Source organism: Spinacia oleracea, chromosome 5, assembly GCF_020520425.1.
Source record: "Spinacia oleracea cultivar Varoflay chromosome 5, BTI_SOV_V1, whole genome shotgun sequence".
Classification (NCBI taxonomy): domain Eukaryota; kingdom Viridiplantae; phylum Streptophyta; class Magnoliopsida; order Caryophyllales; family Amaranthaceae; genus Spinacia; species Spinacia oleracea.
The window spans coordinates 7,086,346-7,108,033 of record NC_079491.1 but is presented as its reverse complement, the minus strand read 5'-3'; the positions used below and the strand labels follow the sequence as shown (position 1 = coordinate 7,108,033).

At 33.3% G+C, this 21,688-nt stretch overlaps 3 protein-coding genes across 3 annotated transcripts; 1 reads left to right on the top strand and 2 right to left on the bottom strand.

Annotated features, from left to right (window-relative positions):
- Positions 1–372: 372 nt before the first annotated feature.
- On the bottom strand, positions 373–1,911 carry LOC110789454 (uncharacterized). Its single transcript, XM_021994119.2, has one exon. The coding sequence runs from the start codon at positions 1,771–1,773 to the stop codon at positions 844–846; it is 930 nt and encodes a 309-aa protein (XP_021849811.1). The 5' UTR covers positions 1,774–1,911; the 3' UTR covers positions 373–843.
- A 5,073-nt stretch (positions 1,912–6,984) lies between these two features.
- On the bottom strand, positions 6,985–12,525 carry LOC110789433 (probable inactive poly [ADP-ribose] polymerase SRO2). The gene is made up of 5 exons (XM_056828969.1): positions 11,857–12,525; positions 10,291–10,517; positions 8,058–8,197; positions 7,872–7,967; positions 6,985–7,216 (listed from the first exon to the last, which is right to left on the bottom strand). The coding sequence occupies exons 1-5, from the start codon at positions 12,441–12,443 to the stop codon at positions 7,169–7,171; spliced, it is 1,098 nt and encodes a 365-aa protein (XP_056684947.1). The 5' UTR covers positions 12,444–12,525; the 3' UTR covers positions 6,985–7,168.
- A 3,621-nt stretch (positions 12,526–16,146) lies between these two features.
- On the top strand, positions 16,147–18,848 carry LOC110789455 (uncharacterized). Its single transcript, XM_021994120.2, has 4 exons — positions 16,147–16,311; positions 16,680–17,274; positions 18,057–18,212; positions 18,334–18,848. The coding sequence occupies exons 2-4, from the start codon at positions 16,714–16,716 to the stop codon at positions 18,652–18,654; spliced, it is 1,038 nt and encodes a 345-aa protein (XP_021849812.1). The 5' UTR covers positions 16,147–16,311; positions 16,680–16,713; the 3' UTR covers positions 18,655–18,848.
- The last annotated feature ends 2,840 nt before the right edge of the window (positions 18,849–21,688 follow it).

The following is a 21,688-nucleotide window of genomic DNA, read 5'->3' as shown; positions in this document are numbered from 1 at the left end:
GAAGGCCGTGATAATCAATTAATTATTAAAACTTGAATGTAGAAACATTGACCAATTAACTGGGATAGTTTGGCTCCATACTACATATGCCCAAATTGACTCAAAATTAGATTGACAAATCCGAAACAAATTCGAGTTGACCAAAATTACAAGTTCCCTCGTTAGTACTTAGTACTCCACCTACTTGTAACCGCAGTAAAACTGTAAAAGGAACTACATACTCCGTATTACTCCCTAGTCCCTACATATTTGTAGAAACGGTGAAAATTAATTGCAAGTGGTAAATCCTTGGAATTGTATTGTTTACTCAACTTCAATAGTTCAAAGTTCAATATCTAGCTGTTGAACTCAAACTTAATAAACAAGAAAAGATGTACTTACTTCTTGTAATTTGCAATTAATTGGAAATTAATAAACAAATCAAACCCATGTGTATAGTAGCCTACTAGGAGTACATAACAATTTTGCATTTCCATGCAACTATTAACTTCTTTTTCTTTTTTTTTCCATTTTACTCCGTAGAAAACAAGATCTTGAATATTTACATTCAAATAATACTTAAACGTCCCAAAAATTTGCCTACCTCAAGAGTTAAACCAACCCCCAAAAGAAAAAAAAAACAAAGCCCCTGAATATTTACATCACCGATCGTCCCGTGTTTAACATTTTTGTGTGTAGAGAGTTACAGAGGAGGCAATGCGACAAAGATTGTAGACGAGATTCGATATCAGGTGTCACCTTCTCGAGATTAACAACTAAATTGCTCCATAATTACTCGTCCCGTATTTAACATGACTATTAATCTCGGACGGAAGTTATAATTAATAAAAATTACTCGTACATTTAGAAAGGTCGAACCGTCCGACTAATCCCATTCACATTAGCGAAAAACCCAACAAGATCTTGACGATACGGTAAATACGTTTTATTTTTACTAGCAACCGCACCACCTTTTTTCTTCCCTCCCACCGTCACCACTTTCTCTCTCCTCTTCCCATCCCCGCCACCACTACTACCACCGACACCGCCACTACCACCAATTCCCATGGTTTTGTGGTGAATAGAGGGTGCCAAAAAGACGAAAGTATCCTTACCATCACTGTTACTCCTGTGTAACAAATCCCTAAATCTCCACCGTCTAGAAGACCCCGTGGATTTACTTTTCTTCTTCATCATCAACTCCTCCTCCTTCTTCTTTGGCGTCCACACGCAGTACGTTCCCGGTGGGACCCCTTCCAGATCATCCGCTTCGGATGAAGAACACGAAGCGGCACCATTTCCGCTTCCACTTTCTCTCTCCTCCAACAACTTTCGCAGAGGTAATCGAACGGTTGTTTGAGGAAGATCACTGGTGTATCCGTAGATTAAGTCTGTGTTGAATACGGGAAACATCGGCTTAATTTGACCGTTGTCGAACATCTCATCTGCTGAAATCGGGGATGAATTATCCTCTCCGGTTAAAATCGCGAACTCAAATTCACTCTCGTCATCAGAATGTTCTTCAATATCTTTATCGTCATCGTCGCTGTCGTTGGTTTGATTGTCGTTTTGAGGTCTGGCGGTGTCGTTTACGAGAGGCGGCTGAGGAGTGTCATCAACGGCGGCGTTAAAGGCGTCGGAAGAGTAGAAATCGTCATCAAAAGGATCGTCGTGGGATAAGTTGAGCTCCTTGAGGACTCGAGCGGCAATATCAGCGATGTTTTCGGAGGAGTAGGAAGTGAAACTAGGTGATTCAGAGGCGAGTGAGAATGACGCGCCGCCAGTTTGAGTCATTTTTTGATATTTTTTGGGAGAGAGTTTTTAGGAGAGAGAAAAAAGAGGGAGAAGGATTTTGAAAGGTTGGGGTGGTTGAAATGTGGGGTTTTATAGAGGGTTGTTTGTTGAGAGGAAAAAAAAGGAGGACGGCATCAATGACGCGAGACTCCCACTTTAAAGAAGGGTGGAAATTTAAAAGAAAACAAAAAATAAAAATAAAACGAGAAAATAATATGTACGCGGTTCTTGGAGGTGGAATGTTACTTAATTTAGAGAAATTAATAAGCTATTTTTAGTAGTGTATCAATTACTCCGACTAGCTTGAAACGAGGTTGTGAAATGGCCAATTTGAAATCGAATTGTACGATTCATTACTCGAACATGATATAAATTGAAATTGAACTCGTTTCGAGTCTGTTTAAGATTATTAGATAACATATCACATGTAAAGATTTGTATTCATTCAATAGAATTAGATGATATTTTTAATAAAATTTGGCGGATAATATTTGTGTACTATGTAGTTGTGTGTAATTAACTAATTATGTTTGGTGGTTTAACTCACATATTATATTAATTAGAATCTCAATTTTCATATTCTAAATACTCGTTTCTTTTTATCATAATTAACATTTTGTGTAACATAACAAGCTTACAAGATCACAAATAGTTTAATTTCTAAAATTTTACTCCAAAGCTTTACAAAGGTATTTATAATGCATTATTGTTACTAAGTTCTCGGAATGAAAAATGTGTGTATTGATATATTTGTCACTATTTTGTAGTGCGTTGTCATTTGCTTAAAACTAACTGAAATAAAAGTAATTAATAAATGACGTATGACGGTTTATTAAGGATAGTTTTCTTATTTTGGATCCAAAGCTAAAGTTTAAAGAACAACAACATAACAATTTTCACAAATGGTCCAAAATCTTTGTGATTCCATACTTGAAATTTGAGTAGTAAGGCAAGTTGTAGGGTTACTTTAGAGTGGTACACGTCATAATCAACAATAAAAACTTTAAAAATATTGCTTCATTTACACGATGACACGTGGGATATAGATACGAGAATCAATTTGGGTGGGAGGAGGGGAAGGGTAGATGATTAGGTTAGAAGTAGAAAGTGCAAGGTGTAGTTAAGTGTAAGGTAATAAGGTTTAAGAGGCCAACCTATTCACAATTTCACATTACTTGTATGTGTGAACAGAGTTTTTTCATTGTTTTGGTGATCCATCTAGAAGTTTTAGATTAGTGGGTGTTTTGTGTTGTGTTTATATCATCTGTCTATTTCTATTTTTGTGCCACTTGTTCTTTCACGTTCTTTTTATCTTTCCTACAACTTTTATTTATTACTAATTCATGCATCAACCATGAAGCTTTGGTTATATATAAATATTTCTTATTAGTCAAGCTAATCTCATATCAAGCCGTCTTATTTTTGTTTAATTGTAAAACTCTGTCTAGTAGTGGAACAATTGGATATAAGGTAACCATAAAGTTGCACTGGGCTGGCCCGGTCTAAGGCACTCACGATCCGACAAGAGCACGAAGACAACCTTATTTTTTGGAAATCGCACGACAAAACACGCCATGAAAAATCATGTTAACTTGAGTAAAATTATGCTTAGCATTGTCCAGCCCGACACGAGGACATGTAGGCTTTGATCTTGCACGGGCCGCATTTTAAAACTTTCAATCCAGCCCGATACAAAACAAGTGGCTTTCACAAGGGCAGGATCTGTTAGGCCGAATGCACATAAACTCGGCACAAAGCCCATCCCGTCCCACAACCATCTTTAGGTAGCCATGAGACGGACGAGGTTCTTGGGAGTGAGTGAGTGACATGTGGTGTAACAACTACTCGTAACAATTAATCAATCCCTATCTATTAAGCTAACGTTTTACAATTTTTGGAATAGATTGGATTAGCCTCATTATAGTTGAAATAGTAGGATAGCCAAGGCAATTCCAATAGAGCCCAACAAAAGCCATAAAGCCAATGATGCAACTTAGGTGTGCAATTATGTGGGTGGTTAGGCCGGTGTAATGAGAGCTAGCGAGCCATGTTCCAGAAATTAAACAATTTCACCCGTATAGCTACCTCTAAATCAAAATCCATCGAGTATCATCATCTATTTTTTATTTTTATTGATAAAAACAAGGACCGTATTAATTGAACCAATCAACTAACCTATATATCATGTCAACCAACATAATTACGCAGATTAATTACATACCCGAATTTGCGATTTTCAAGTCATAAGATGAGCTTTTCGCTATCTCCACCAAGCAAGCTTGGTTAATTCAGCGAGTATATAATTTTTTTAAAACTTTTTTTACTAGGTAAGATGAATGATCCTACTGAACTATCACGTATCACATATTAACCAGTCTAGCTCTGCAGGTCTTCGCTTGAGCCATTACCAAGCATTTAGTAGTTGACGGGGCTCGACCCATGTGACTTCCAAGTTACAAGGTGAGTTATCCACCAACTTATGTTGGTTGCCGGGTATATAATTGCCAATTTGCCATGACTATTTTAAAGCAAGTAGTTGAAAGAACTCATGTGAGAAGTATATAATGGAGAAATACACGTGGGTTGAGTATTTCTTCAATAGTGCATGACAATTAATTTTTCTGTTTTTTATATTTCTCTTCAATTATTTTCAGATCATACATTCATACTAGTATACTACCTAAACTAATAATAAGAGGCTAAAATCATTCAACCCGAAACACTATATATTACATGAATTTTCCATTGTAAATATTTTAGGTTACTGAATACTGAAGTATATGCGTATGCTACATGACTCCGTATTATATTCATGAATGCTGATAATTTATGCATCGGATGGACCGGTAAAGTGGCATTATAGGGCCGGGCCAGTGTTGCTATCTGTTTACTCAACTAAATTTATGATGGCTACTACTATTAATCTTACCTGCAATTGTTGTGCACGTGTGAAGCCAATTGGCCAAACACGTACTACTTGTTTTAATTTGCATCTCTTTATCTTATCCTGCAAGAAATCGAATAAATAGGGAGTAATTATAATGCTCAATGATGGATACAAAATAATTAAACCACAATGTACACGTCTTGATTGATCAGATGATAAATTAAGAAGTTGTTCGGAATGATAGAGCAATAAAAAGTATCAAGTTCGAGACTTGAGATTAAATATAAATTAAATTGTTTAATACGTACGTCATTTCAAATATAATAAATATAATAACATGTGGAGTATGATTTGACGGTTAAGTAAATATGATAAAGTCTGAGAGACTGAAAGGATCCAAGACTAGCTTAATATATTAAGTAATGAATATAAATAATTTGTTTAAAATAAGATAAGATAAGTGAAATTCAGGTGAAGACAACACTACCTAGATCTAAACTTCCTAATTAAACACAAGAAGGAAGAGATTATGAAAATGTCAAAGTCAATGGATTATTACGCTGAAATCTTTGTCCCCAAGAAATTCATCTATTACTTGCCCAAAAAGTTTGATGTACTACAACATTTCATGTCATTCTCACATAGTCATCATAGTTTTGTAGCATGAATTTGGCCAAACAATATAGAATAATTGAAAATCATAACTTAATTAAAAAACTTATAGTTTACCTAAAAAATACATTGTTTTATTTGACGGCTTTAAATTAGGCTTTGACCTTTCTAGAAGTTCAATTTATGTGTCAAGTGTGAAGATTGAATCCGCAAGCAAATGAACGAAAAAGAAATGTTAAGGAATTAAGCGACCACCTACTAGCCCTTTAGTCTTTTCTAACTATACGTCACAACTCACAACACTCTTTAAGGACTTTGTTTATCACAGATTCACAGCTACCTTGCAAATGTGTCTGTTCATGTCGAATGTAAGCGAGTTGAAACATTTCAACACTAACCGGCTCGACGACACGTTTAACTAAGTGTATTGTTCGTGTTGACGTGTTACATAATCGTGTCGAAAATACTTGATACTTAACCCTTTTTTCTTTCGTATCCGGTTCATATCGTGTTTGTTCAGCAAAATTGGTTCCGTTATAAAGTTTAACACCAAATCCATTAAATTATTGGTTGTTTTCTTAAGGTGGTCAAGTCGTATCAGTTTCCGGTTGGGAATCTCAACACACTGCCCCCATTTTATCAAATGTATCATATCGTACCGACCCATTTAATTAAACGCTTTGTAAACGCTTAACACAAACCATTTTTTTTTTTTTGTGTTCGTCAGCTCGTGTCGTGTTTCCGTACAGTATCAGGTTTTGCCAGCTCTACTTTTTATTATACTATCATATACTAGCTCTGTTTCAAAATAATCTTTACGTTACCGTTTGCACAAATATTAAGATAAACTAGGAAAAGTGTGTTAAAAATAGGTGGATACAATAAAATATGGATAAAGTAAGGTATATGTGTAAAAAAGTGGGTGAGTATAAAAAAAAATGAATAAAGTAAAAGAAAGTGAGTGAAAAGTAGTATAGTAAATTATCATGTCCAGAAATAAAATAAAGCACACAATGTAAATAATATTATGAAACGGACTAAAAGTAAAAGTGTAAAAATGATTTTGAAATGGATATAGTACCTAATACTCAATGAAAATACAATTACCCCGTAATAAAAAAAAGATATGAACAAAAACTCTCTTCATCGTAATAAAGGAACAAAATGGATCAAAGTCCTTTTCCTTAATACATGGGGTCAAAGCCCAAAAAAAAATTACCCCAAGGCCCAATACAAGATCACTTTGCGTTCACTAGTTAAAGATTTTCATTAATCAATTTGGTTTGGCATTTTAGGTACTATGTTTGTATTAAAATCTTTCTTGGGATGGATAACCACCAAAAAAAAATGTAATTTTTCAATTTATTGACTACGAGTCTATGAGTAATTTATTTATTTCGAGAAAAGAATGATTTTCATTTTTGAATGCGCTTAAGTGAGATGGGAACAAAGTTGATTATGGGTTTCAATGTTCATTGTTAAAAATATACGAAGTAAGTAATTAGGATAGTGACTCTTGAAAACGCAATTGTATTTTTCAGTTGATCGATGATGTTGTGCAGTTTAGGTGTCTTGTTTAAATATATAGTTTATTAATGGTTGATCTAAAGCGAGATGGGATCAAAGTTGCTCGTGCTTTAGCTAAAAGACTAGTGTAGAAAATTCTAGAAAGGAGGATACACCCGTATAAATATGTTGTATGCATAAGTTGAGAGGGTGAGCCAATCAAGAGAGCGATAAGTGAGAGACATGAGCTCTCGTAAATATTGTTGTAAAATTCTTATTGATGTGATCAATGACAAAAATACAATTTTGTTATATTATTCGGGTCCATCAAAATTTCCGCTTGCGTCCTCAAATTTCTATCATTCCTCTTGTCGCCGATCTTAGAATCCATCACATATCATTTCGTGAACAGAAACCAATTGACTTTTTCATTCCATGCTGCAAAACAAAATCAACATGTTTATCAGCTTTAACTCTTTATGAAGCTTAATATTTAGAGTAAATTTATTTTATTTCGTGTTTCACTAAGAAAACTGTAATATGAGTTGATATATTACTTGAAATTAAAAGCTAAAGGAAAATGAAATTTATTGAAGCTGAAGGGGCATGAATTATTTTTTTGTCGTGAAAAGTCATGAAATTGGAGAAGGAAGAGACATAAAATAGATGGGAAGTTTGTTTTTGAGGAGGGACACATGACACTACAAATTTAATGTATATTCAGAAGGTCTTGCATGCACAAGGTGTACAATAAATTTAATGTACACCACATAACTTTTATCCAATTTTCTATAAACTTTACCCAATTTTTTCTAACTTTTATATTATTAAAAAATAGTTGATAGGTATACATTGTAAAGGGCTAAATGATAAATTTTATACATTATTAGTAATTTTGAAGAAATTTTTTTATTTAAAAAAAAAGTTATCAGTAAAAAATGGATAACTTTTACGTATATAAGAGTAACTTTTAATTATTTTACCTTAACTTTAAATTCGGTATACCATATTTATCGTACACCCCATGTAAATAAGAATTTGTGATGTCTATTTACGTAACTTGTATGTTCTAAAGAGGAGGAAATTAAACTACCTTATCTTCAAAATGTTTAATGATTTTGGCCAATAAATGAACTCCGGCGTTTTGTTTGAGTTTCTCCATAAATTCTCGACGTGATATTTTCTTTTCCTGCAAATTTTTAGTAACATGTAATTAGAATAAACACTTCAATCACATGACCACATAGTTATTGAGCAAGGAATTGAAGACAATATTCACCTTAAAAATCATGTAATGTTCCTTGATCAAATTCATTTTATCTGGAGATAAAAAGTGGGACAATACTGAAATTAAAGTTGTAATACGCAGCAAATAATTGGTTGTAGGTTTCTTCAATGTGTGTCCAACCTTCGGAGTTCCTAAAACATATATTCACCATATGAATTAGTGGAGTATTTAAAAATGACATAAAGAGGCATTGCGAGTAATCAAGAACAAAAGGAGTTTTATGTATGTGACGCCAGACACCCGTCTAAATAAGTAGAATCATTACATTCACATGAAATCAGAGCCCCCGCAACAACAATTAGAAGGTGACTGGAACCTATCCAGTCAGAACTCTCCCGGAATCCGAATTAGCCCTAAGGGTGAACCAGGTGCTAAAACCAACAAAAAAAAACATGGAATCATAGCCCTAGGTTTAATTTAGGTTTTCTTATCCGAAAACCCTAAAATCAAGATTTGCCGACGAAGTATATAATATAAGTACAATGTACAATTTCGAGAAAACCCTAAATATCCTCTATATTTTGTATGGTATCCAAATACTCCATTCGTCCCAAAATATTCTTTACGTATTTCATTTCGGGTGTCTCAAAATGTTTTTTACATTTCATTTGATAATATCACATAAATGCTTTAATATTATATCAAAATGAGTCAAGGATTATTTTAATCAATTAAATTCTTTTGGATATTTAATCTCTCACGCTTTTCCATTGGGGCATAGAATCTTTTTCATTTTTCCAATGTCAGATTTTTTATAAAAGTGAAAACATTATAAATAAACGTAATTTGCCTAGTTTAAATAAAAAAAATAGAGGAATCTCAATGCACTTTAATTAGTCGTTAAATCGGGTGTAAAATAACAAACGTAAAGAATATTTTTGGACAGAGGGAGTACATAATTATGAGTAACAACTACTTCCTCTGCCCCTTTTTAATCTTTACGTTTGGTATCATGTACACGATCTAACGATTAATTAATATGGATTCCTTTTTATTTTATATATAAACAATGGAAAGTACATTTATTTATACAGAGTAATGTTTTAACTTTGGAAAGTAAAGAGATTTAATGTCGCAATGGGAAAGTGTGACTCGTGTGAGAGGTTAATTAAATGTTTCAATGAATTTAATTGATTATAATAATCACTTGACACACTTTTTGACATAATATTAGGGGCATTTATGTTAAAATATAAAAGAAAATGTTTCAAACATAAATATTAAAATGGAACACCAAAAGGAATACGTAAAGAACAAAAAGCTACGCAGGGAGAACTTATATATATAAGAAATTAAAATTAGAATACTAAGGCCAGTTTTGTTTACCTTATATCTACATATTTCAGAAAAAATTCAGATAAGATAAAATAAGTTCAGAAAAATAAGGAAATTCAAGTACAAGTTATAAATAAAGTAAGTTTCGATAAATCTAATAAGTTCATATAAGATAATGTATGGAAAAATAAGTAAAATCAGGTGAATAGAAAGCACTCTAATGAGCATTTAATGAACATTGAGAAACCCGTGATTTTGTCATAGATTTCAGATGCAAATTCTTTAATTCAACAAGTAAAACTAGACTAGATCTCGTGAACTCACGGATATGCTAAAATTTTATTTGACCATTTTTATAAAAATATTTGAGTAATAAAAGAATTGTAATTCAAAAATAAAGTAGTTGGAGTACAAAAGATCTTGACAAATTTTCAAAAGATTAATAAAGTTAGGATTTATTTTATTATTTTACAAATATTATTTTTGAGAAATAAAATTACAGCTGAAAATTTATATTAAAAGATCAAATAAATATGGAATCATCAAATTTTAGTCACATATACTGAATCTTTTCCATAAAAAATATTAAAATAAATAAACAAATAAGAAAAAGTTTTGGAGGGAAATTTTCCACCAAGAAATGACATGTGTAATTCATGGTGTCTGTTTTGGTAGAAAGTAATAGATATTCTACATAGTATATTCTCCCTCCGACCCTATTTGTTTGGACCATAGAAAAAATGTGATTTATTAAGGCTTGACCCAAAATTTTGCAAAAATATGAGGGTAACATTGTTTTGTTTTTTTTTTTTTTTAACTTTATAAGTGTATGCAAGTGGGTAAATGGTAAGGAACTATTACTACTATATGATAAAATCAGACAATCTTTAAGAAACGGACTAAAACAATAACAATAATAAAAGAAGAAAAGAGTTGGTGAATTACTTACCCTTGGCCTCCAAGGATGGAATAGTTTTGAAAGTAACAACATATTCTGGCAAAATATGTGTATTCATCTTCGTACTCCAAACAACATACTCATTTGGAGAAATAACATCATCATCGTCATCGCCATTGGAACTAAGAATATCCTTGAAGATCTCTCCATTCTCTACAATAACTCGGCAAAGTAAAACATATCTAAGCCCTTCTTCATCAACAACACAGTTTCGCACACTGCATAACACAAAATATAATTTTGTTTAGCATTTGCTCCGGTCCCTCTGTCTCTTTTTGTTCTTCTTGTTTGAGATTTTGTTATGAAACACAAAATAGTCAAACAAGGAAGAAAAAAATAGAGATAGAGGGAACAAGCAAATCCTAAACAAATTAGGAATTAAATGCATGAAAAACAATTCCTAGTTCAACCACGATTTAAAACCACGAAAAATAGTGCCAGAATCATGCTAGCTAAAAAAACATTGTATACAATCACTAAACATATACTATCCTTGTTCTTAAAAAAAATTATTTATACTTATTATTTAGACGGACTCCAAATCAATATTTAACACTAATATATTCAATTATGTATATGAAAAATTTATAAAAATATAATATTTTAAAAATATATATCAAAACAAACATAACAAGACCTCACGGATAATATTTTGACGTATATAATAGTGAAAATTTACGGTAGTTTTATATTTTGGACACATACATATTTCAAATTATCAAAACTTCCGAGAACAAAGGTACTAGTACTGCATAAAAGAATTTGTTATTAAAGATACAAACTTTTGTTTGGGAGTACAACAAAAGTTTGTATCTTTAATAACAAATTTCAAGATATTAACTCTCAACTTTCGTTGTTTTTTCTATAAAAACTAGGTGGTCATTTGGGAATTTATTATGTCATAAATTGGTATTAGTATTAACGGATATTGGCGTGGGCATGAGAAATATATAAATACCCATATTGGTGGTTGAGCGGATATGGATTTTAGTTTGTATCAGTTGGAGCGGAGATATACGTAGATATCGTAGCAGTCATTGGTGGTGGAGCGGGAATGGGGAAGAGATTTTTAGGCGGATACGAGTATGAAGCTACCATCATCGAATCATCCACATCAGCACCGCCCCAACCCGATTGATCCATACTAATTACAAATCACTACTCCCTCCGTATTTATTTAAGAATACACTTGTCTTTTCCGACAATAGGTGATACACTTGCGATTTTTAGTAGCTTATCAACCCCACTCTCTAATTAAATAGTCTATCTAATATATTTTATGTCCCACCACCCTATTAAACAAATAATTTCATAACTACACCCCACCCCCACCCCTCTAAAATGACATGGTCCCTACTCGTTTTATTTATTAAAATATCTATCACAAGTTTACAACCCCACTTGTTTATTCCTTTATTTCATTCAATTCTTTCTTAATACCGTATCCGACCAAGTATATCCTTTAAATAAATACGTATGAAGTATAACAAATAGCGTATGCATAAACAAAGATGGAACTAAAACAAATAAGAGTTTAATTAATTATGCATTAATTACCTTCGAGCAAGAGAATTAAGGGGAGCAAGACTAATTCGATCTCGATTTCCAAGTTGGTGATGACCAAAACCATGGTAAACAACCCTTTGAATCTCTTCCTTAGAATCACAATACCAAGCATACTTCACACAACCATCAACACCACCATAATTATCATCCCAACAATTATTATTGTTATTGCTATTATTATTATTATTATTATTATTATTATTATTATTATTATTATTATTATTATTATTATTATTACTATTATTCTCCAATAGCGCGCCACGAAAAATATTAAAACATCGAGCTCTTGCTAACATTGTTCGAGAACATGACCAATTCATCTTATGAATGGCCTTAATGTGGGTTGTACAACTTTTCACCATATTCAACAACAATTTACACCCTATAATATCAAAAATAGTTGTATTTTCCTTTAACTTGATCAATACTCCATCATCACTATATAATAACCCTTCTTGATCTCCTTCACTAGAATCATCACTACTAATGCAACTTTCGCAATCCGAAGAATCGTAAACTTGTTGTTCTTCATCGTTATCTTCCGGGTACGGGGCACCATTGCTGTTAGCAAACTCCATGGATGAAAATATGTATTGTGACGAATAAAGATTGAAACTATAATTAATTAGTTGAAATTGTAAGTACACAATTAGTGTAATAGAAAATAGAATTAAAGACATATGTAAAGGTTTATATATTGGAGAGAGTTCGTATTAATTTAGGAAACTTGGAGGGTAAGTATACCTTGACTAGTATTAGGAAAGTTGCCATTAATTCAAAAGAATACGGGGAGGCCACGTAACCTAACGTGATTGGTGCTTTTTGGTCGGATAATGTTTTCTTTTCATTTTTGTTTGTATAGGGGCTTGCGTGTGACGCACGCACTTACACTCACAACTTAGTTGGGCCTGAAAATGAAATTAATGCGTGCACTATATATTGGGCCTGAATATGAAAATTTGAATTTCTTATTTAAGGTTACTGGTTGGAATTTAATGTAACATCTAAACATTTAATTAACGGAGGAAGTATTATTATTATTAAGAGTTAAAAAATAAAATTATATACGGAGTATCACTGTATTAAGGTTACAAATCATATTATATAAAAGTTACTTACTATAAAAAAAATTAATGATATTATAAGAGTTATGTTATGTTCTATTGGACTTATTATGACTGAACTTATAGTATCTGAACTTAACGGAACTTATCTAAACTTATTTTATTTGAAAAAAACTTATTTTGTCTGAAAATAAACTTATTTTGTCTGAAAATAAACTTATGTGTGTATGGAAATGTCTGAAAAAACTTAATTTTGCAGAACTTATATTATCTAAACTTATATGAACTTAACTGAACTTATCTAAACTTAACTGAATTTATCTGAATTTATTTTGTTTGAAGTAAGTCAAAATAAGTTGAACAGAACAGATCCTTATAATATAAGGATATTTTGTACTCCGTTTTGTGTTTGAAGTTCATCCACTTTCAGATGGGAGTTCCTTCAGCATCCAGACACTTCACGCCTTAGGCTCTGTTCTATTAGACTTATTTTGACTAAACTTATATTATCTGAACTTATCTGAACTTATCTAAACTTAACTGAACTTATCTGAACTTATTTTATCTGAAAAAAACTTATTTTGTCTGAAATAAACTTATTTGTGTGTGAAAATGTCTTGGAAAAACTTATTTTTGCTGAACTTATATTATCTGAACTTATCTGAATTTAACTGAACTTATCTGAATTTAACTGAACTTATTTGAACTTAACTGAACTTATCTGAACTTAACTGAACTTAACTGAACTTATCTGAAATTATTTTGTCTGAAATAAGTCAAAATAAGTCGAAAAGAACAGGGCCTAAATTCTAGAATTGTAAGTGAATTTAAAGTTTTCAAACACACCATAACCTAATTTACGAAGATACTAGTCGTACATGCACGCGATGTGTGTTTATGTGTACATATAGGAAAAGCAAATTTATGTTCCGTAGAAAAAATATGTTAACAATGTTTCTCTAAAGAGAAAGTAGATATTAAAATAATTGAGGGATGCATTTTTATTACGGAGTATGTTTTATTTGATTGTATTTGTTTAAATTTTTAACTAAGATATGATTTATTTGTCTACAATATCAAAATGTGGCATAATAAAGTGCTTGAAAAAACAAAAAATTTATATAAGGAGTATATTTGGTTGTGATTAAGTTTTGATTGTGATTGTGATTTTGTTTTGTTTTTTTTTTTTTGTTTTTTTTTGTTTTTATCGCTTGTGAATAAATTTGATCGACTGATTTTCCTTTATTCTTTTTTATTTTATTTTACGAATTATTCTTATCTCTGTTACTCCCTCTGTATTTATTTAAGGGATACAATTGCCTTTTCTGATCGTATTTATTTAAGAGATACAATTGCCATTTTTAGTAACTTATCAACCCCACCATCTCATTAAATAATCTATCTACACCCCATCCCAACTCCCCATCCCCTAAAATGACATGATCCCCACTCGTTTTACTTATTAAAATATCTACTCAATCCCACTAATTTTATTACTTTATATCATTCAATTCTTTTTCTTAATACCATATCCGATCAAGTGTATTTCTTAAATAAATACGGAGGGAGTATATTTTTTTTTTTTGACTTTTTATCGCTTGTTCGTGGAACGTTGTAATAGCTCCGCATTCATTAGCAAATGTCAATATAATGCCTATCTCAATCTTGATTCGTCCTAAAAATTAATGTTAATAAAACGAATAAAACAAAAATAAATGTGCTCAAACACACATAGCTAGACTTTAGATTTTAACATGGAAAGGAGAATAACTGAATAAGAATTACCTCAATAAGAAGAGTGATCATCCACCATCTTGCCTAGACAAAGGAGTCACCAGCACCAGTTGTATCAATTAACTGCGTTTACCTTGACTGTCCGTTTGGTAGTCGGTAATAAACGGTAGGAATGTGAATAAATACTAGTGTTATTTGGCAAGAAATTAACATCATGATATCCATGGTAATGGAATTTTGTCTCAAACTTGGTGTTTTTCTTCATAAATTTGCATTCTCACCTAATATCACTCCCCAGATGGTAATGAATGGTAATGGAAATTTATAAAGAAAAAGAGATAATTTTGATTCGATTAGCATTACCATGGGAATGGATATCGATTTTCCTTACAATTTCATATAAATTCATTCCCATTGCCACCATTTATGACCGGCTACCAAACGGGCCGTGAATGCGTCCACACTTGACACTTCCCTTGAAGTTCTACAATATTGGTACATATATACAAAACAAATTATAATCTAGAATTATAATGAATCGTGATCAAGACACATTGGATTTTTTTTGTTAGAATGATTAAATTATACTTTCTCCGTTTATTTTTACTCGCAGCGTTTATTAATTTCACGCATGCCCAATGCACAACTTTGATCATTAATATATTTAATTCTCTTTAAGAAAAAGTTATAAAAAATTGATAATTTGAAAATACATATTGAGATGAATCTACAAGATCTCACATGACTATATATATTTTATCTTACATATAAATCACTAATAATAGTCAAAGTAGAATATGTGAATAGTGTACAAAGTCCAAACGTTGCGAGTATTTCTAAACAGAAAAATACAACATAATCGTGAAACATGATTAAATTATGCATAATCATGAATAAATATTTAAAATATTTAAAAATGAGTCAACAATGATATCCCAACAACCCTTCCCCTACAAATGGCATAATCAAGAAGAAGAAGAAAAAAAAAAAAAAAAAACCAACTATCAGAAATGAACGAATGATGTGCTCTATTTCACAATGTTGATCTGGAATTGCAGCAAGCAAGAACACGAGGAATTGAGGAGATTAAATGAACAAACAAAACTTGCACGAGATTTCTATAAAATTAGAAAACTATTAAAAAAGAGCATTAATTTAAGTTTTCTTCTTTATTTATATTGATAGTTACTAATGAGGTGTTGGTCTATTGGTTAAGATTGAGGACCTGTGTATAATAGGTCTCAGATTGAATCCCCCACCATCATTTGTAATTTATGTTGTCCATGTGGCCCATTCGCATCAAAAAAAATATTAATATTGAATTAACTAAATTTTATAATATTTATCTTTTTTTGTTAGTAATTTTTTTTCGTTTTGTTGATATTTTAGTTTCATGCTTTGATAGTTTCCTAAGGAGTATTTGATTAATCTTAATTTAAGTAAGATCTGATGTTCTCTTTAATATAAAAAAAAACAAGAAAAAAAAAATACACCGTTCTCATTTCCGAAACCGCTACCAATATAAAAGTGGAACTGTTAAAAAAATCGGCCTGTGATAATATTAGCATTCTCCCACTCGTCGCAGTTCAGTCCGCCGGCGGCGCAATCGTGCTCGATTTCTGTACTCTTGTACTGTGCAACTTATCTGGTAAATGTTCATATTTCTCTTCATTACTAATTCTATATCTATCTCCTCTAATTCACTCTCTTCATTTCCCCTTAAATTTAATTGCTTTACATGCTGTCCTGCCCATGAATTGAAGCTTGAACAGTTATCTTACATTGATTATGTAGAAAGCTTTAATTTTCTTATAACATTGTTTGGATTTCTCGCATTTAATTATGGACCTAATTGGGGGAAAAAACCCAGTAAATTATTGATGAATTTCTGAGATTTTGATGATTTTACACCTTAAATATATTGGCACTTTGGCAGTGAAGTAGTTATAACGTTATAACTCTTATAAGAGTGTACGCGAGTAGAAAGAAGTTAATTGTGTGAATTTGCAATTTTAGGGTTTATTATAGTGCTATCGATTTCTGGGTAAAAATGAGCAAGAAGAGAATGATAGCCCTTGGTTTTGAAGGATCAGCTAATAAGATTGGTGTGGGTGTTGTAACCCTAGATGGAACCATCTTATCGAACCCACGACACACCTACATTACCCCACCAGGACACGGGTTTCTTCCTCGAGAAACCGCCCACCATCACCTTGAACATGTCCTGCCCCTTGTGAAATCTGCTCTAAAGATTGCTGGAATAACCCCAGATGAAATTGACTGCCTTTGTTACACCAAAGGCCCCGGGATGGGAGCTCCATTGCAAGTCTCTGCGGTTGTTGTGAGGGTTCTTTCGCAGCTGTGGAAGAAGCCTATTGTTGGTGTTAATCACTGTGTTGCTCATATTGAGATGGGGAGGATTGTTACCGGGGCGGTTGATCCTGTTGTGCTGTATGTTAGTGGGGGTAATACCCAAGTGATTGCGTACAGTGAGGGGCGCTATCGGATTTTTGGGGAGACCATTGATATTGCTGTTGGGAATTGCTTGGATCGGTTTGCTCGAGTTTTGACACTTTCGAATGATCCAAGTCCTGGATATAATATTGAACAGGTAGAACAAGCCCCTTTTATCAATTATTTTCTCTTGATATTGTTGTTTCCTTTTCTTTGTTTTTCTCAGAGTTATTTAGAAGTATTTTAGCCGCTTTATCAGTGATCAAAATATTAATCTTGTCATTTCGTAGGTGAGTTTCTCAGTAGATAAAAATCGTATTACAGCATTACACTATTCATGGACATTGTAAGGTCATCTAGGAGGAGGACGGATTTCTTTTGGTAGATGGGTAACCAGTTGTTTAGAACTTTGAGTTTTCAGTATTGGTGTAGACTTTGAGTTTTGCATTCCCATTTTGTTATTGCGTTGCTCAACTTTAGGTGTTTACTTTGTTTGATGCAAAGAACATTTCCTAGCTACTTTCATACATCATACCACAATAAAATACGCCATAGAAGAGTTTAGGCGGTAAGTAAAGAAAACTGTACTTGCATATTCTGTGGACGTGTGATTTCCGCAACTTGTGGTGTGTTTGGTTAGAAATTTAGAACGGCACGATTGTATAGTCTATCCGTTATGCCTGCCTTTCTCATCTTTTTATTGTACCTTTTTATTTCATAACTAAATGAACACCCTCTGTTAGTTTTCTGCACTGTCTATTTCTTTCCTTTTTGTCTTGGGTTGAGGGCGAGGTTGCATACTAGTACACATCTCTGAATATGATAAACAGAGGGATACATACTAATATACTGGATAGCAGCGGACATTTCTCTCTGCTGTATAATTGTAATTTGTGGATATGATGTCCTGTTAATTTTGCTTGTTCTGTTGATGACCAGCTTGCTAAGAAAGGTGAGAAATTCATAGATCTTCCATATGCCGTAAAGGGAATGGATGTTTCATTCAGTGGCATATTGAGCTTCATTGAAACCACAGCCGAGGAGAAGCTTAAAAGCAATGAGTGCACACCCGCCGACTTGTGTTACTCCCTGCAAGTACGTACTTATTTTATGTCTGCTCTGATAAAAACACAAAAAAAGAAGAAAAAACTTGTTATATCTACAACTATTGAAATCTGTGAATTAGTTTCTTTCTATTTAATTGTTGGTGTTGTAGGAAACTCTCTTTGCCATGCTTGTTGAAATAACAGAAAGAGCGATGGCTCATTGTGATGCAAAAGACGTTCTTATCGTTGGGGGTGTCGGTTGCAATGAGAGATTGCAAGAAATGATGAGGATAATGTGTTCTGAGAGAGGTGGACGGTTATTTGCCACTGACGACAGGTATTGCATTGACAACGGTGCCATGATTGCATACACGGGTCTTCTTGCTTATGCCCATGGATTATCTACCCCACTCGAGGAATCAACATTTACTCAGAGATTTCGAACTGATGAAGTACATGCAATTTGGAGGGAGAAAGAACACGGAAAGTGAGGCAAAAAAACCATGATTGTTTAGGTACTCAATGCTCTGAACCAGGTATTTCATTATATCAATACTTAATTTATTTTCTCCTTGACAAACAGTTGAACTTGTAACATAGAAATTTCTATAGAATAGGAAGAATATTGCAGTGTTGGAATTTGTATAATCCAACCATATTAATCCCAGTTAAGCAGGTTCATACATTTGTCGAATTAGCTTTCGAAGTAATTTCCCAATTTCTTGTTCTGTTTTGTCGTTGGTTAGCGAGTTCATACGTCTGTCGAATTAGCTTTCAAAGTAATTTCCCCGTTTTTTGTTCTGTTTTGCCGCCAGTTAGCAAGTTCATATGATTTTCAATTTCCCTCTTTCTTGTTTTGTTTCGTCGCAAGTCCCTGTGACGAGGTTTTGGGCAGTGTACATCCAATATTGCAAGGCTTCATTGATTTGATGTTGGAGACTTTGTTCCATGCACCAGTCTGTCTTATGAAGGGGTTAAAGACATTTTTTTTATCCAATCAGTATGTGTTGTGGGTGAGAGCTAGACCTGTTCAGTGGGCTGGGGGCCCATTAGCAGCCCGGATCCAGCCCATTTTTAAAAGGGCTGAGCCCTTTACTTTTATAAAAGGGTCGGGCCCAGCCCGGCCCGTTTAATTTTATTCATTGAAATACATACAAACTCAAATTAAGCTCAGTCCATTAAAACCCGTTTAATATCCGGCCCGTCCCGGCCCGACAATATTGTGAGCCTGGCCTGTCCCGGCCCGTTTAATTTTGGCCCGGCCCTAACCCGGCCCGTTGAGCAGGTCTAGTGAGAGTGATGGATAGCTCAGTTGGTTAGAGCTTCCAACCCGGTTCCAGGTGATCCTGGGATCGATTCTCATCCCCACCCTTGTGGCTCATTTGCAACCAAAAAAAAGTATGTGTTGTGGGTCTTGTGGCCTAATCGATCGAACCAGGAGTTTAGGAGGCTTTTTACAGTCTCCCTTAAATTTCATTGGGCCTAAATTGACTGCCTATTTCTCTTGCTTCGTACATATCTATAACCACTTCTAAGTTCTAACGTAACAATATTCACGTATGACAACCTTGTTTCTCGTCGCAATTAGTTTCGTGAACTTGGTGGAGTTAGAGGAGAACTCACCTTGTGATTTGGAGGTTAAACTTACAGGTTTTATCATCATCAATTGTTTTATGCTTGAGAATGGGAATTTCCCTACCACACCCTCTACTCTTCTTACAAGGGGGAAAAAAATCGTTCGTAAGTCTGTTATAATGCACAACTTTAATCATTAATATCTCTAATTTTCTATTAGTAAACTAATTCAATAGCATAGGATTTTTAATATATTATTAAAAATCAAGTCAAACCTAACCTTTTAATAGTATTCCGTATAAAAGTCAAAGTTATGAATCTATTCAGAAAGAGAAGAACAATATATTTACATGAATAATTGAATAATCAACACAACTATATGTACCACAACTACAGATGGCCAGTACCCAACCCATCCTGACACAACTCGTAGTGGATCATATGTGTCGGATCCATTTATGACCTAAGTATAACAAAACTGCCCAATCCGGATTTTTTTTGATGTGTCACGAGTCGAGTTTTTCCAACACAATCCATATCAACCCACCCCCAAGTGACCCGACACAACCCACCACAACACACCTGACCAATCCAACCACTTAACCATGTGACCCACCTGACCAGACATCCTAATTTAAACTACTTTTATGTTTGAAATGCTAATAATTTTTAATTTTATTGTTTAAATATACATTAACTACATTTATGTGAGTACGTCGATAACGTATTACACCGTATTATTCACATAAATTTTGTAACTTAAAAATTCAGGTAATCATCTAGATTGATCATACCATATATCAGCTTCTAAAACTCGTCTATATCCACCAAATCCACCCATGACCCACCCAACCTGCCTCATTGGCCATCTATAACCACAACTCACAATCCAATTCTCCCCTCAAATAAATAAAAAAAATCCAATTGTGCATAATCAAGTCAAGTTGAGTACATATAACATGATTGAATGATTGATGTTGGTAGAGCTAGCTCTCAAAACGAAAATGATATACTACAATTAAACTCATTTTGGACCACAATCACATCACAAAGTGACCATACTCAATTACTGATACAGTTGTATGTCTAATATAAACTAATTTAACCACTACACTAACCACTAGTAGCCACTACTATACCAACGAACACACGGTTTTAACACCAAAGCACAAGTTACCAAGTTACAAAGTCCCACCACCCACGGTTTTGGTCAGCTGCTGTGGGCTTTGCTATTCATGCCTCAGATATTTTGGGCGCTTTCTCAGGGCCGCTAATGCGAAGTGCTCTGTTGCTGCCCACCTGCCCGCCCTGCCCTTCTCTCTCTCTTCACGTGCCCGTAGAATAAGGTTGTCTACCAAGTTAGTTCAATAGCCACTTTCATATTACTTCTTTTTATAATCTTGCCATTTTTTTATCACTCCAAAACAAGTGTTAAAACTGTCTACCTCTTTGCAATTGAATTTGCTATATTTGTAATTAAAAACCTCCCATATGGTTTTGTCAAAGTGTCATCATGTCACGTGACTCATTTTTTGAGGTGACTCGTTTCGTCTGTGATGAATAATGTGGATCAGTTGATGTGAAAATACAAACATCCTAGTGATTACCCGTTTAAATTTTCAAAATAAAAAAAATATACACGATCATTTGATCTAGACATATAAGGTTGATGGGACTCGTTTTTCGAGGTGACTTGTTTCGTCTGTGATGAATAAGGTGGATCAATTGATGTGAAAATACAAACATCTTATTGATTATCCGTTTAGATTTTCAAAATAATAAAAAATACACAATAAGATCATTTGATCTAGACATATGATCAGGTTTGTCATATGCACCAATTCTTTCAATGTTATGATAGAAACAATAGTTAGAATCACTTCGATTTTAAAAAATTATAATTGTTAAAGAAGTCATATAATATGATATTGTAAGATTATTAATAAAAGT